The sequence below is a fragment of the Opisthocomus hoazin genome, chromosome 2 (genome assembly GCF_030867145.1).
Source record: "Opisthocomus hoazin isolate bOpiHoa1 chromosome 2, bOpiHoa1.hap1, whole genome shotgun sequence".
Taxonomy (NCBI): domain Eukaryota; kingdom Metazoa; phylum Chordata; class Aves; order Opisthocomiformes; family Opisthocomidae; genus Opisthocomus; species Opisthocomus hoazin.
Window position 1 is genome coordinate 80,670,969 of NC_134415.1, and position 14,528 is coordinate 80,685,496.

Below are 14,528 nucleotides of genomic sequence, written 5' to 3' on the forward strand. Positions count from 1 at the left end.
CTAGGCCAGTTGCCTGTCTGGACCAAGACAGTCAGTCAATCTCTAACCAGCATTTACATTGTTTACTTTCTGCCACCTAGGCAGGAATGCATCTTCTTTCATCAGTTAACATCTCCTCTAGCAAATTAAATCCTAAGATAACACCAAGCCAGCCATTCTTGAAGAGAACTGCAGCTTAAACAAGAACTGTAGTTACGAGCAATATATATTCCTCCTTTTTCCTTTCCTAGTCAAATAACTCTATAGCTTATGCTCATTTTGGCAACCTGCAAAGGTAACTACTTAATGGTAGGTTAAAAGTGCATGTAGGAAGGCTGTTCCACCACATGCAAAACTCACTGATAAGTTTGCGCATACCTGGCTGTTTTTTGAGTATCAAACAAGGTTTGGTGTGTGACACTAAAGTTTGTGTTGAATGTAAATTTGATTTATAACTAAAAAAAAAAATAAATAAACACCCCATCCCCACCTTTTGAAGATATAAGTGTGGAATTACTGATGCTAAAAAGCATATGCTGTCTATAGCATTTTGGAGACTATTCTAATAAAAACCACCAAGTTTTCTTCCTGCCCTGTCCTTCCAGTGGATGTTACCACAACCCCCACTGTGCAAAAACCTCCACATTTGTCATTAAACAAGAAATTCAATGTGGACAATTGTTCCGTGCATTTACAACACATTACACTTGTGTCCTCATACACCAATCACACTTTGTATTAGTATAAAACACCACCAAAACATTAAGATCTATACAAAACTTTCTTTACTTCTATTACTTGCCTTAACAACATGCCTTATTGAACCAATCACTGCAGGCTTTAGAGATTTGCATTCATTTTGTTCTTCAGCAGTACCTCCACCCCAAATATCTGGGAATTCCACCTCTCCTTCTTCCAGGGGAATAGATGGGCCTTCAAAATTTGGTTTCTCATAGAGTATCCAGCTTAAAATAAAAAATTCTCATTTTTAATGGTGCTTTATCATGTGTGATTTGCAAAAATCATGCTCCCATTTAACAAATCCTTTCACAAGCAGTATTATTTTCAGACCTTTCCTGCCACCCCAATACAGCTTATTCGCCCAACGCTGCTGATGCAAGCCATTGCTGGTCTCTGCAATACTTTTAAAAGCAATGATAAAACAAAGATGCCTACTGCTGACTTTGTAATTTCATCAAAAACTTCTCCGCCTTTTAAAATTGATGATTTGGGGCAGCAAGACTACTGCCTATGAAGACCAGACTTTTGCATGAGATACTAATCAGAACCAATTTGTAGGTCAGAAAATGCTGACACTGCAGACTGCTATGTCATGTATAAACAGACAAGCTACTTGGATCCTGTGAGCAGCAGCCTGGAGTTCTACAGGAGCTGGTACAGACATGCTGAAGGATGGTAAGACTGCTCAGAAGACAAGCACAACTTTATTTTTAATATCAGGTTTGAATACATAACTAGATAAAAACTGTATCCATCTACAAAACCCTCCCATGGAGCTCTTTGTTGAAGGAGAGGAAAAAACCCAGTCCCCTGGTCCATGCTGGAAAAGACGACCTGGTTCACACAGATCAACAGATTTTCATTCCAGTTTCCTGAAGCTAAACAGCAATCAGTTTGTTTCCCAGTACCTCCTAGTGCAGCTAGCTATCAGATCATTCCTTTTGAGAACCTGCTATTTGACTGTATTATAGCCTGGCCACAACTTAACTTAACATGCTATCCATAATAATGGCTGTTCTGTTTATGCTACGAAGAATGTAGGAGATGAACTTGTTTTGAATTGCTCTTAGGCAATCCAGTTTTTAGCGAAAAATTTCCTCTGGACTTAAGAGAGAAACAGTCATCTATCTCTACAACACCACCTTACACCTCTGGACACAGAACTAACCTTCTGCATCCAAAGCCATGTCAGGCCTGGCCTTAAAATCCTTTACCAGCCTTTTAGCCCAATCCAAACACTATGCAAGAACCCATAAAGGGAAGAGGAGTCAAAGGGCAGCATAGCTGGACAGAAAACATCATTTCATCCCACCCCTATGCCTGGCGAAATATTGCACCCCTCCAGATGGTTAACACTCACTCAATTTGTCAGAAAATTAAGTTTCCCAGCCCAGAACTTCCTACTGCAGAGGTAAAATGCCATATTTCTTGCTCAGAGGTGTCTACACTATATTGTCATTTGCAAGGCAGACTTACTGTGAATTACATGCTGGTTCTGTTTCAAAAGATTTTTGGGTAGACCAATGATAAAGAGCAAAAATTAATCTCTTACCATCCTCTGACGACTTTAACTAAAATTGTTGGTGACAGTATCCAAGAACTGCAATCCAGAACATCATGGAAAACTTCAATACCATTTTTTTGATAGTCTGATTCACAGTATATCACCAGCTGTGTTAAAAAAACATAAATAAAACACCAACAACGTATAATTCTATCTTGCTATGCTTCAAATATAGAGAGGAACAGTAAAGGTAATAAAATCGATCTTACCTTGCCAGGTCTGGGATTGATTTTACTTCGTCCATTTCTTGAAAGTGCCTAATAAACAGTGGGGAGAGAAAAGTCACAAAAAAACTCCCAAACTAAAACATATTCAATAAAGATGTTTAGCTATAAAAATAGAGCTAGTAAGGCAAAATAAAAATTAGTCTGAATAGTAAAAAGCTGACAACACTTTGACTACACCTGCTTCCTGCTTCAATTCCTTCTTCCTCCTGAAGAGCAGAAACTTGCCACAAATTTACAAATTAACACAACTTTTTTTTTACACCCTGAATTATCATCTCACTGAAGCCAACTAACCTCTGACTTGAAATGCTTCTGATCAGCTTCCTATATATTCCAGGAGTTTCACACCAAGAGACTACTTAGAAAACTGGCATTAATAAAGTCCATACTATACCATGGTAAATATATTAATGAAAGTTTAAACGTCTGGTAACCACAGAGCATGAAATAATTATGAAGGAATATATTAAAAGACTGAGGAGGCATGACAGCATATACATGTACGAACTACTTAACATAATCAATTTTGTGCTGAACACCTTTAACAAGATAGGTCTCTTCAAAAAGCATGAGAGAATGTGCAGTAAGTGATAGACTAAAAAAGGCGAGAACAAAACACACTGAGGTATACAAAATCTAAAACAATGTTGAAGTCAGTAGCAAATTATATGATACAGAATATATGGGAAAGTCGTGGTTACATCACGTCATCTTAAAACAAATAAAGAAAGCGTGGCAATTATATGTCTGGAGTCCTAGGAGAGCAGTGCTCATTCCGGGACAGGGTGCTGCTCTTCTAGGAACTATTCGTATAAACAAAAAACCCCAAACATATTCTGCCCCTAAATAGGTTGCAGCCTAGGATAACCAGCAACGCGTGCAAGGAACTAATGACAACATACTAGTCAGCGTGCAGCGCAGGCAGTGGTCTCAGGACAGAGTCCCTAACCACCATCAGAGTTGTAGGCATCATCAAGACATGTTGAAGCATGACTAGTTTTTTGGCCTGTGCTTCAATTTCAGCTAGAACTTGCTCTGTGCTTTAAGGAATGCCAAAATCATTGTTTTGGGCTGCCTTTACTCTTTGCTTTCTACCCATTGCATCATCATTTTCTCAGTCAGTGGAAGATGCACAGTAGGTACACATCATCAGCTCCTGTCTAACTTGAGCAAGACACTTCAGATACAGCAACAGCGCTGGAGAAGTCCTGGAACCCTACAGAGCCTAACAGGCTTCTCCCAAGAACAGTCTGCTGTGTGTACATACCCTCTTGCCATATCAGGCCTCCACACTCTACTGTAAAACTGAAACCCACTCGGGAATAGCTTTAAACTCAGGTTTTGAAATCCAAGCAGGACCATCCAGAGTAAGAAAGCCTCTTTAACTGGAAGCATAAGTCCACACTACTGCAAGTAATCCCCCTGATTTTCATCCCCACACTAATTAAAAAACTTCCCACGAGAGAAAGATCTACATCCTCAAAACCGCAAGGTAGCATGGATGATTTCCTTCTGCAAGGTGAAGAAGAAAGGAGTTATTTCTACCACTCCCCTACCCTTTTCAGTAGGGCTGTAACAGCAGATAACCATTAGCTTTAGAAAAGTATTTCTCAAAATTCTTACGTTTCTTCAATTCTACAGATCACATTAATACAGCTGTTAAACTCTGGAGAACATATTTCTTCCCATGGTTCTTAGAAGTCCCATTCATAGTTTTCCTCTAGGGTAACAGTAAGGGCCCATATCAACAGAAATAGCAGATACTATAGGCCATTGGTTCATAATTTTGAAAACAGAAATTATGAAGTTCTCCCACATCAGGGTAAAGCTCCCTTGAAGATAAAGCACAGGTCTGCCTTCACTCATGATAAATAGACGCTCGTAATTAGAATAAACAAAAAGCAAAATAAAAGGAACAGCCCTCCATTGTAGAAGCACTTTCAATAATCACCATTATCCATTTCTTAGAAAATATATATTCTTAAAGAATATTTCATCAAAAGCATGGGAATACTGGCAACAAAAACAGAGGACTAAATAAAAAAAGTTTGCCCCGTTACTCATTCAACAGTGCAATGGCTGAATATCTTGCCAAAAGCGGAGAGAGATTCCTGTCATCAGAAGCAGGCAAAAGTTTTCTGAAGTTCACGGAAAGTACTTGACTAATTCACAACAAAAAATAAAGTTAGCATGAGATTTGTTTCAAAATAATACAAAATCAAATATGAAGACTTTTTCAAACATACACTTTCAATTCATATTTGTGAAGAGTCTCAAAATAAGGGCACCATGAAGAAACATAATCATGTTAGGAGATGCCATCTCATTTTCACATGTAGCCAACATCAGACGAAACTGGTACTGTACCTACGTTCACCTATATGTATTTATAATCTATCTATGTCCCTAAGAAGGGAAACAACACAAACTAATGTATGCACACCGTCTACAGAAAATATAAAAGCTGGGTAACTTTCCAGGCAGATTTTAAACAACACAATACTTACATCCACATCCAATAAACCACTGGGGACATTTGATTCGTATCTGCTTGTCCCTAACCAGTTGGAAAAGTTCTTCTCAGTGTTCCCATAGTTGGGCATTTGCAAACTTAGTTCTTTTTTTGCACTATCTGCTTGTGTGTACTTCTCCACAAAACTTGGAAACTTCATATCTGAAAGAGACTGAATTGCAAAGTCAAAATTAACAGTCAATTCAGCAAGTAGACAAAATTTTACACTGTTTCATTTCATGAATTACCTTTATTACCTCGGATTTTTGAGGCATGCCAGAAGGGCCAGAAGCATCCTGTTGTAAAGGAGGCATCCCTGAGGAGTCAGTTGTAAAAGCTGTTGCCGTATTATTTACTGAGGTAACAGAAGGATTAAAAACTCTTTCTTTAGATGTAGAAGACAACAAGCTTGAGAAGAGGGAGCTTTTTTCAAGCCGGGATCTCTTAATTTCACCATCTGTAGCATCGGTGTTCTCTTTTCCATTTACTTCCTGAGTAAAGGCAGGTTCCTCTCTGTTACATGACTGCAGGGCTTTGAATATGATACTTTGCTCTGTTGATGCACGCTTGGGCCTCACTCTGGCTATTGTGTCCAGGCTTTGCATTTTAATTTGTTGGGCTGGTAACAGATCCTGTGTTTTTTCCCTCCTCACACCCAAACCAAAAGTAAACACGCTGGGATCAAACACTTTCTCTAAGTTGTCTTCATGAATGGGGGGCATTGCGAAGTGGGGTGCTGGGGACTTGGGAAGCTTTGATCTTTTCTTTTTCTGGGTTAAACAAACTGAGCTGTCCAAGTTTTTTATTGTTTCAGCAAACTTCTTCATGTCGGATGGGGAATCAAAAATGCTATCATCCTCAGCAGATCCATTACAAGTTTTGCCCGGGCTGTTCTGTGTATTGCTGTCTTGCTCTGATATCAATATACTATCTTGACCGCTGTCATCACACTGCAGTGCTGCAAAGCTCAATTCTCCTGGTTTTGTCTTTTTATCGCCATTTTCCATCTTCTTAAATTCTGATTTAGAAACCTGGTGAGATGGTAGAGGACATTTATCATCACTGCCAGGTGATAAAATTTCTGTGCTTGGCAGCATCTTTTCTTCATTTCTGGGGAGTTCTGAGCTTGTGTTATTTCTTTGGCATTCTGAGCTTGTGTTATTTTTTTGATTGGAAGCATCTGGAGCATTTTCACTTTTACTAGGCAAATGCAAAGACAGTTTGAAAGGTGAACTTTCTTTTTTAGTTGTGGTTAATTCTGGATCGGGTTGCTTCAGAGAAACACTACTAGCATCAATTTTGCTGCTTTGGTTAAAAAGGGATATTGCAGCTTTTACTTTAAGTTCTGTTGTCTTCCCAGTATCCTCATAAGAGGCAGAGCCTTCTTCATTTTTGCCTTTTAATTCTGCAGTGCTTTCTTTCTCTGGTATGCCATTCTCAAATAACTTCTGGCGACTGCTTTGCTTATTTAACATTTTATCAGGCTGTTCACTTTCCTTGAGTTGTTTTCCAAATTTCAGCTTTGCTCTGCCAACAAATGTGCTTGGTACGGTACTATTTTTTGAGGCAGGGATGTCAGTAGGCCTCTGGCTCTGGTTAGCGCATTTATTTTCAAACAAGGAAATTTTGTTGGCAATGCTGCTGTTAGTTTTATTAACTGGTTTTTCAAGAGTATCCTGCTCACTTTCTAAACTGTCTTGATTCGTAGGTGCTTTAAAATTCAGCTCTACATTCTTCGGTTTGGCTGGACTACAGGAGGCAAAGTGATACAGAGTTACATCTTTGACTCATCTTGAGAAGACTTATAACAATTTTGAAAACACTACAAGGTAGCATTATAATGCAATTTTCCATAGTCATATTCAGTTTAAATTTTGGTATCTCAAAAGGAATTTACTAAAAAAGGAGTAACTATATGAATGACCAAAAAAAATCAGACACTAAATAAGGAGAATACATTTCAAATATGTGTGTAGTGCTTTAATGCTCACTAAAACAAAAAACACAGCAGCCTACAGCATCTGCAGTTGAGGCAGAGAACTTAACTACTTATGACTGACAGACATTAAAATTTCATGGTGAATAGGCAGAATAAATTATACACATGCAATTCCCTACAGAGTTTAGGAAACAAATCTCAATTCATTAAGGTGATAATGAGTTGGTTAACATTTTAATATACCTCTCCAACAAGTTTTGAAGACATCTGCCCAGATTCTTTGCAGCCCTTACACTGCAGAAGCAACCTTAAATCAAGTGAAACACCTCTTCTGGCCTCATTAGTGCTGGTGGAAAAGGCAACTGTCCCCAGTCACTGCACCTCCATTTGGCTAATTGAACACCACACGTGAGGACTCTCCCATTTCCTTCGGGTAAAGTCAGCTAACAATTTAAACTGTGTAAACTAACCCTGCTGATTTTACAAGAATTGAATTAGGAAACACTTACAGAAACTTCTCCATCAGAGTGGACAGAGAAGCATGTACAGTGGCAGAAGGCTGATGACATGCAGCTGAGGGTTTTAAGTCTCCTTCCTCTGAATACCTACATCCAGGAAAAATCATTTGTCCGTGTCACTTGCTACTGCAGGAACAGTATGAACAGCTGTGAAGATGCAGGGCACGTCTTCAAAAGTTATCAGTCAGACATAAGGAGTGTCAAGCAGCCCACCATCACCTCAAAGGCAGATTTGTTCTCCAGAGAGGAATCTGGAGACACTCAGCAATGGGAGAACAGGCAGAAACTGCACTACATGAAAACTGATGATAGTGGGAGGCAAAAGAAACTAGCTTGCAGCAACAGTCTCCAGGGCCTCAAATGCTCTGTCAATCAATGGATGATTCTGGTATTTAAGTGCTTTCTTCTTTAAATCATGTTTACTGAACTCTCAGACAGCTCTTTGGCCCAAGAAAGAAGCATGAGGTACAAGTGAATTAATGTGAAAAACCCAAAACCTGAGATCACTTCCTTCTCCTCTTCCTCAAGAAATCCATCCCAAGTAAGAAAGTAAGCCCTATGAAAGCAAGACTCTCCATTGTACAAGCTTCTTTCCTGGGCAAATGCATGAGGAACAAACTTACTGAACTAACAGAAGGACACCAAAATCAGCTGCCGAAGAATCTATACAGAAAGCAAGTGTTAAAATCACCACTTCTTTTCAGAGCAGACTTCCTAACAATGCTCACTGTAACCACCAGCCTGCTCACGTTGGTTTGCAACTGGAAGATTCTTACAAAGAACACATGATCAATAAAAAATGAAATAGTGAACTTAAGAACAACTAGCCATACTTGAGATAGAAGCTAATAAAACACACGTCAAAAATTTAAGTCTAGAAAGAGAAAAAAATTATTCGTCACACAGCGTAAAATTAAATATATTTAGATCCTACTTTTCATTTCCAGTACGACTGTTCTCCCTAAACTTTTCAAAGTTAAACTATTCTATGATTTTTATTATTGGAAAATGAATATAAGTTGCACGGGGACCTCTAAAGGTCAGCTAGTCCAACTTCCTACTCGTATCAGGGACAGGTTCAAAGTTAGATCAAGTTGCTGCAGGCTTTGTCTGACCAAGTTCCTATTATCTCCAAGGGTTGAGAATTCACAGCCTTACTAGGAAAGCATTGCAGCAGGTCAGCCACTGTCACTGTGAATTATTTTTGCCTCATATCCAATTGAAACTTCACTGTTGCAACTTGCAACCATGGCCACTGTCCCTTCACTGCACACCTCGGGGACGAATATGGCTCTGCCTTCTCCATAATACCTCTGCAGGCAGCAAGAAATGATTGAGGTCTACCCACATCCTTCTCTCCTCTCAGCTGAACAAACCAAGCTTCTTCAGCTTCTCCTCATTCATGGTATGCTCCAGTGCCATCACCTTCTTAATGGCTCACCACTGGACTCATTCCAATCTGTGGACATCTCTCCTGTACCAGGAGAAGCGAGTTGGAAGAGGAGGGAGGGGTATAATTCGATATAATGCCCCAGACACAGCCTCGTGAGCACCAAATATCTTCTCCTTTGACCTGCTGGCTATGCCTCTGCCAGTGTAGCCCAGTACAGGCTTAGCCTTCATCTGCTATAAGGATGCACTACTGACACATGCTGAATTTGCTGTTCACCAGGATCCCTCATGTCCTTCTCTGATAAGAATGAGGTACTCACCCTTTCCTTCTACTGCGTTTTTGAGAGGCATCGCTAATGGCCTAGTTATCTTAACAGACTCATCTCCATACCATCCTTCTGTCAGCCTCACTTGCACTACTACGTGCATTTCTACGTAACAACACACATCTTCCTAGTAAAATCAGTCTCTCGCTGTATGCCTCGACATAAGCCACTTTAATGGTTAACATTGATAGTTATCAGCCACGCCTAAAACCTGTTTTAAATGAATAGCTAACAACTCCAAGGTATAGTTTCAAGCTTTGCAAATTTATGCAGAAACGACCACTTCAGCACTTTGTATTTTACATTCCACAGTATTTCTGCACAGCAGCAGCAGCAAAACTGCTGAGACCAAAGAGCAACAGAAAGCTCAGGCCTGGAGTTCCATTGGCTGCAGACAGCCTCCTCTAGCTAATCTTTTCATTACACCTTTTTCCACACTAAGTAATACTGATTTTAAATACAGCCAAAAGACATGCCTCATTGCATGCACCGAGTTTCTAAGCTTGTTTAAAAGGAGGAGATGGTTGGTTTGGGTATCCTTTAAGCCTCCCCTCTAGTTTAGGGAAAAAGCATTGAAAGATGGATTCACTTAACAGCCCAAACGCTTTCTTACAAACAGCCCAGTGTGGCTGACTCCTATTACCCACTGCTGATTTGCAATGCCAGGAACAGGAAGAGACACAAAAGAAATACTGCTGTCCTTCTCTTTGGCTACACCTTGCACCCAACCTGTGGAAGCAGGCAGTTAAACCTCTCCCATTACAGTCATAACTGGAAGGTGAGTCACATAGATGAAGCATACTGCCCAAACGACCACGTCAAGCACGTAATTGATGCCAAAAAACACTGATGCCAAAACATCAGATTGAGGTGAGCAAAGAAAAATGGCATGTTATAATGCAGAATAATTCAACAAGTGGGTATAAATGCAGAGGCAACTACAAAACCACGTCTGAACATCAAATATGACGACTGAAGCCAAGATTTCCGCTAAGCACATCAAAGTAACTACTGCCTGAGGTTTCATTTGCTGATTAAGATGTACCATGAACCTCAGTTCAGTCTCAAACCTGACAGGCTTCCCTTTCAAAAGCTAGAAGCAAAGTATCTTATGACCTCCCTTGCCAGTACACAGACATAAAAGGAGAAGAGACAGAAAATGCTATCACTACTTGCAGGGAACCAGCAAAACTTTTAAAATTGTTTCTAGAGAAACTTGACTCGTAGAATTGGCACAATGTCATTAGTAAGAGACATTACATACTTATAAGTGAAAACTACAAAATTCATCTTGTAGGAGGCAAATGAGTCCAAGAGTAAACGAGCATTTTTCAGCCTGAAAGGGATTCATATGAAGTATCTAACAACAATTTTTCAACCTCTGAAAATGGAAAAGTTATCTGTTCTCTAGTTCAAAGCAATAACGAGAACAAAACCTTCTTCTAATAATGGCACCATCTTTTCCTTTCCCATTTTACAGCAGCTTAATCCACATCCAGGTTTAGAGCTCATACGTCCTGATCAATGACTACAAATTGTACCAGGTAATCTGACTGTATCAATCTGTCTGGCTAAAGAAACTGTGTGGCACTGTGCAATGACAGCTATCAGATACTTTAGGAACCTTGCATGCAACACGATGGTCCCCACCCAGGGCTAAAGTTCCCATAGCAGCAGATAAGGCCAAGACATAAAGTGCTACACACCCCACAAAATCAGGTGGAACAGAACAGGCTGTTTATTCATTAAAATTAAATGTCAGAAAGGATACTTGTCTGTCACTCTACGAGTACAGCAGAAGATAATTCACTGTACAGCAAGCCAAGGAGACAGTCAGAAAAACAAAATCCAGCTACACAAGCATTTATAACTTCATCATCACCAACGACAGTGACACAAAAATATGAAAGCTACCTGTCCATCGAAGTTGTCAAGATACAAAACTTCAGAGATTAAGATTTGTGATCTATACTGCCCAACGGCAAAGCACCACCATGTATAACAATACCACAATTTAATTTCCAGTACTAAGTGCTTTTAATTCGGTTACGAATGAACAAATCCAATGTAAAGTATTACAAATGATGCAAAGGAAATTGTTCCTAATGCTCCTATGCTCCTCAGATGTGGAAAACTTAATTGGGAACATATTAATTTCTTAAGCCATAACTCTAACACAACTGAACGACAATTCCGAACACTTGGTGTACCTCAGGTGGACCTACAGGATTCAGTGTACTCTGACAGGACCTATAAATGAATGTACCAGAATGAGGAAAGCAACAGCACATAGTACATAGCCACGACAATCAACCAACAGAAATGATGAATGCAATAAAGTGATTCACTGTAGAAGAGAATGTAACAGAACCCAGGAAATTAATTACTGGACTCATACTAGTGATTACAGTGAAAGTTATAAATACATGCACTTCTTCATAATCCTAAGGAAAGCACTGATCACCTCTGTTTGACAGACAACAATTTCTTTGAGGGTAAACCCAAATCCTACAAACTAATATATGCATAATTCTGCAAATGCCTGATGTTATTCACATGCATAAAAATTTCGATGATTCATCCTGCACATACTTACGAAAGCAACTACATATATTCAAATTTCTGGAATGTGATTTATTATATCATTTGAAGGATCAAGTCCTACATTACATCCTACATTTCTTCATAAAATACTAGCAGAAATTACGTTGTTTCAAAGAACAATTTGAACACATTCCTTGTTCAAAGATTTTCACATATCAAATCTTCAACCACAACCGCAGCTGGTTACAGACAGCGAAACTACAGTAAGGTCAATGACAGGCACGCTAATCTGAGCAACGACGGAGGCACTGACAATGGCAACAGCGTAGTTTTTATGTAAGTTAAACTATTCCATATAATGGAACTGACATACAAAGAAATTCCCTATCCATAAAAAACATGGAAAAAAGAATTATTTTTTTAACACATGTAAACTACAGTGCTTGTTAAGTGGTAACTATAATTATGATAAATTTTAAAAAAAAGTGCGGTTCTTAATTGAAAATAGCCTAGATAAGATGATAACAGACACATAGTTAGTGTTCCTATAGAATCCTAAACACAGGTACAGGCAAAATCACAGCTACAGGGATAAGGCAAACTAGTTTATGTTACTTACAGGCTAATCTTTGTTGTGACTGTTCTGGAAGCATCCAAACTCTTCAGCTTCAAGCTGTCTAAATCAGAATTTGTCTGTCTCTCCGCTGACATACACAGGTCTCCATTTTTAATCCCATCAGTACGCAAGAAAGCTCTTCCATCTGAACCATTACCATGCTTTACTGCCTTGGTCTCATTTCTGCCTTCAGCAAACACCAATGCAGTGTCTTCCGTCTTATCAGCCAAAGAAACTTTGGGAGTCTCCAAGCTGTCTTCCCCAAAAGCCACAGGTACAGCTCCCTTTTCCACCAAAGTTCTTTTTGACATTTGGTTACTCTCTGGTGATGCTAAAGGTTGTCTTTTTGAGGAGTAATCTTTCACCTGACCCTTCAAACCAGTAGGGGAAACAGGGCCAGTGTCTGACTGACTCTTTTTATATGATCTTCTCCTTGCTGGGGTTGTGTTTGAGATCTGCTGCTTGCCTTTGTCAGCTTCAGTTTTAGATGCCCCTTTGTGAGCAGATCCAACTTTTAGATCCTGATTATTACCTGGGGAAGAGGAATTTCTTTCAGGAGTCTGCTGAGGAGACTTCACCTTTCTCTCCGAGTTTATTATCTTGTCTGAAAATACCTCAAAAGGGACATCATCCTCAAAAACAGATTCTTCTCTTGCAGTAGCCTCAGTCTGGTTTCTCTCTCCATTTGGAATGTCACTGGACGACTGAGATTTTCTCCTTTTTCCAGATCTTTTATTGGCAGATTTTTTATCCATGGTGTCCGAGTCACTACAGTTTTCTTCTGATGTAACAGTCACTGGTTCATTAAGGAGCTCGTCTGTTTTTCTCAGATAGATATCAACTGTTAACACTCTAGCAGAATGTATGTGTTCACTCGCCGCAGATTCCAACTCGTATGGCAAATCCTTTGGTTTTGCATGCCCAGGCTCCTCAGACACCCACGTGTTCACAAGTTGCTTGTGGCTTAAGATACTCTTTTCTAAGTCTTCACTAGACAAATGTCTCAAGCTCTTTATGAAATCTGGAGTTGTGGAATTATTTATATCTGTGATTGATTCCTTCTCTGGTTCAAGGATTTCCACATTCAGGCTGCTCTCAAAGAAAGAGTTTTTAATGGTTTCACTGCTGCCGCTCCAGTCTGCCGACCACTCGCTGTCAGAAGAGACTCCCCTACTACTCCATTCCGAAATGGTGTCGCGATACAGCGGTCCCACTTCCCCACTGAAATTATACTCCTGCGTCTCACAAACGGCGCTCACGTTTCTCACTTGCTGCTGCACTTGAGGAGCTTCGTGTCCTTCCTTTATGTGCCTACAGTATATCGGCTGCGCTCTGTGAGGAGAGACTGACCTCTCCCCCTTCCGATACGAAGTGTGTTCTACTGAACTTCTGACGTTCTTCCTTTTCCCCGTACCAAACAAATTTCCAAGTCTTTCCAAAACCGGTTTCTTTCTATTCTCTTCTCTAGAAGAATCTGGAAATTGTGAGGTGGACTATAAAAACAAACAAACGAACATTTTGTTAATGCCAAAATTGTTTCTGTAATGCATTTGTTTGTATCAGCACCACCTATAAATTAAAAGGACACAGTGAATGGGAACAAAACAGCTTACTGAGCAATACTAGGTCTTAAAAAAGAAGAAGAAAAACAAAACCCTCAATAAACAAATAAAATCCCAAGATCCTTCTGTATGTTTTTGACTGTGTTTGTTTACAAGTACGCCCATCTTGCCTTACAATACCAGCATTACATGTCCCAAATCTCAAACTTTTGCATAATTAGTTAGCGTCACCCAAAATAATACAGGAACGCATCCTCGTGCCTGCAAGTCCGGGGAAAAAGCGCTTGGTCAAAACTCTCCTTACAAAAACAAAAGTGGGGAGTTGAACTTTTCCCTCCGTACTGGCTGAGTTAGTTTTGACACATGTGCTGGTAGAGAATAGTTTCAAAGGCGAAGTTATATTGCAATTCGTGCACTTCTCGTTAATGAAGGCCAATAAATACTTGAGTTTTGGGCTAGAAAACCCAGAACTGCAACATTTAATGAGCATTACTGGGTCAAACACTACCCTGGATTACTCCTGGTGAAGTTTTCCCTTCCAACTTCTAATTAACATGGTAAACAGGAAACACGCAACAGCATTGCCGAGTTAACACGCGCATATTTGC

At 39.7% G+C, this 14,528-nt stretch overlaps 1 protein-coding gene across 1 annotated transcript in view; it reads right to left on the bottom strand.

Moving 5' to 3' along the window:
• The window catches only part of CRYBG1 (crystallin beta-gamma domain containing 1), a 40,817-nt gene extending 27,689 nt beyond the window's left edge, over positions 1-13,128 (bottom strand). The window contains exons 1-7 of the mRNA XM_075447155.1: positions 12,362-13,128; positions 7,206-7,256; positions 5,281-6,772; positions 5,019-5,195; positions 2,494-2,541; positions 2,273-2,391; positions 782-944 (exon numbers count right to left, since the gene is read on the bottom strand). Coding sequence (XP_075303270.1) covers positions 782-944; positions 2,273-2,391; positions 2,494-2,541; positions 5,019-5,195; positions 5,281-6,772; positions 7,206-7,256; positions 12,362-13,113 — 2,802 coding nt within the window. The 5' untranslated portion in view covers positions 13,114-13,128. The remainder of the gene's footprint in view (positions 1-781; positions 945-2,272; positions 2,392-2,493; positions 2,542-5,018; positions 5,196-5,280; positions 6,773-7,205; positions 7,257-12,361) is intronic.
• Between the last annotated feature and the right edge of the window lie 1,400 nt (positions 13,129-14,528).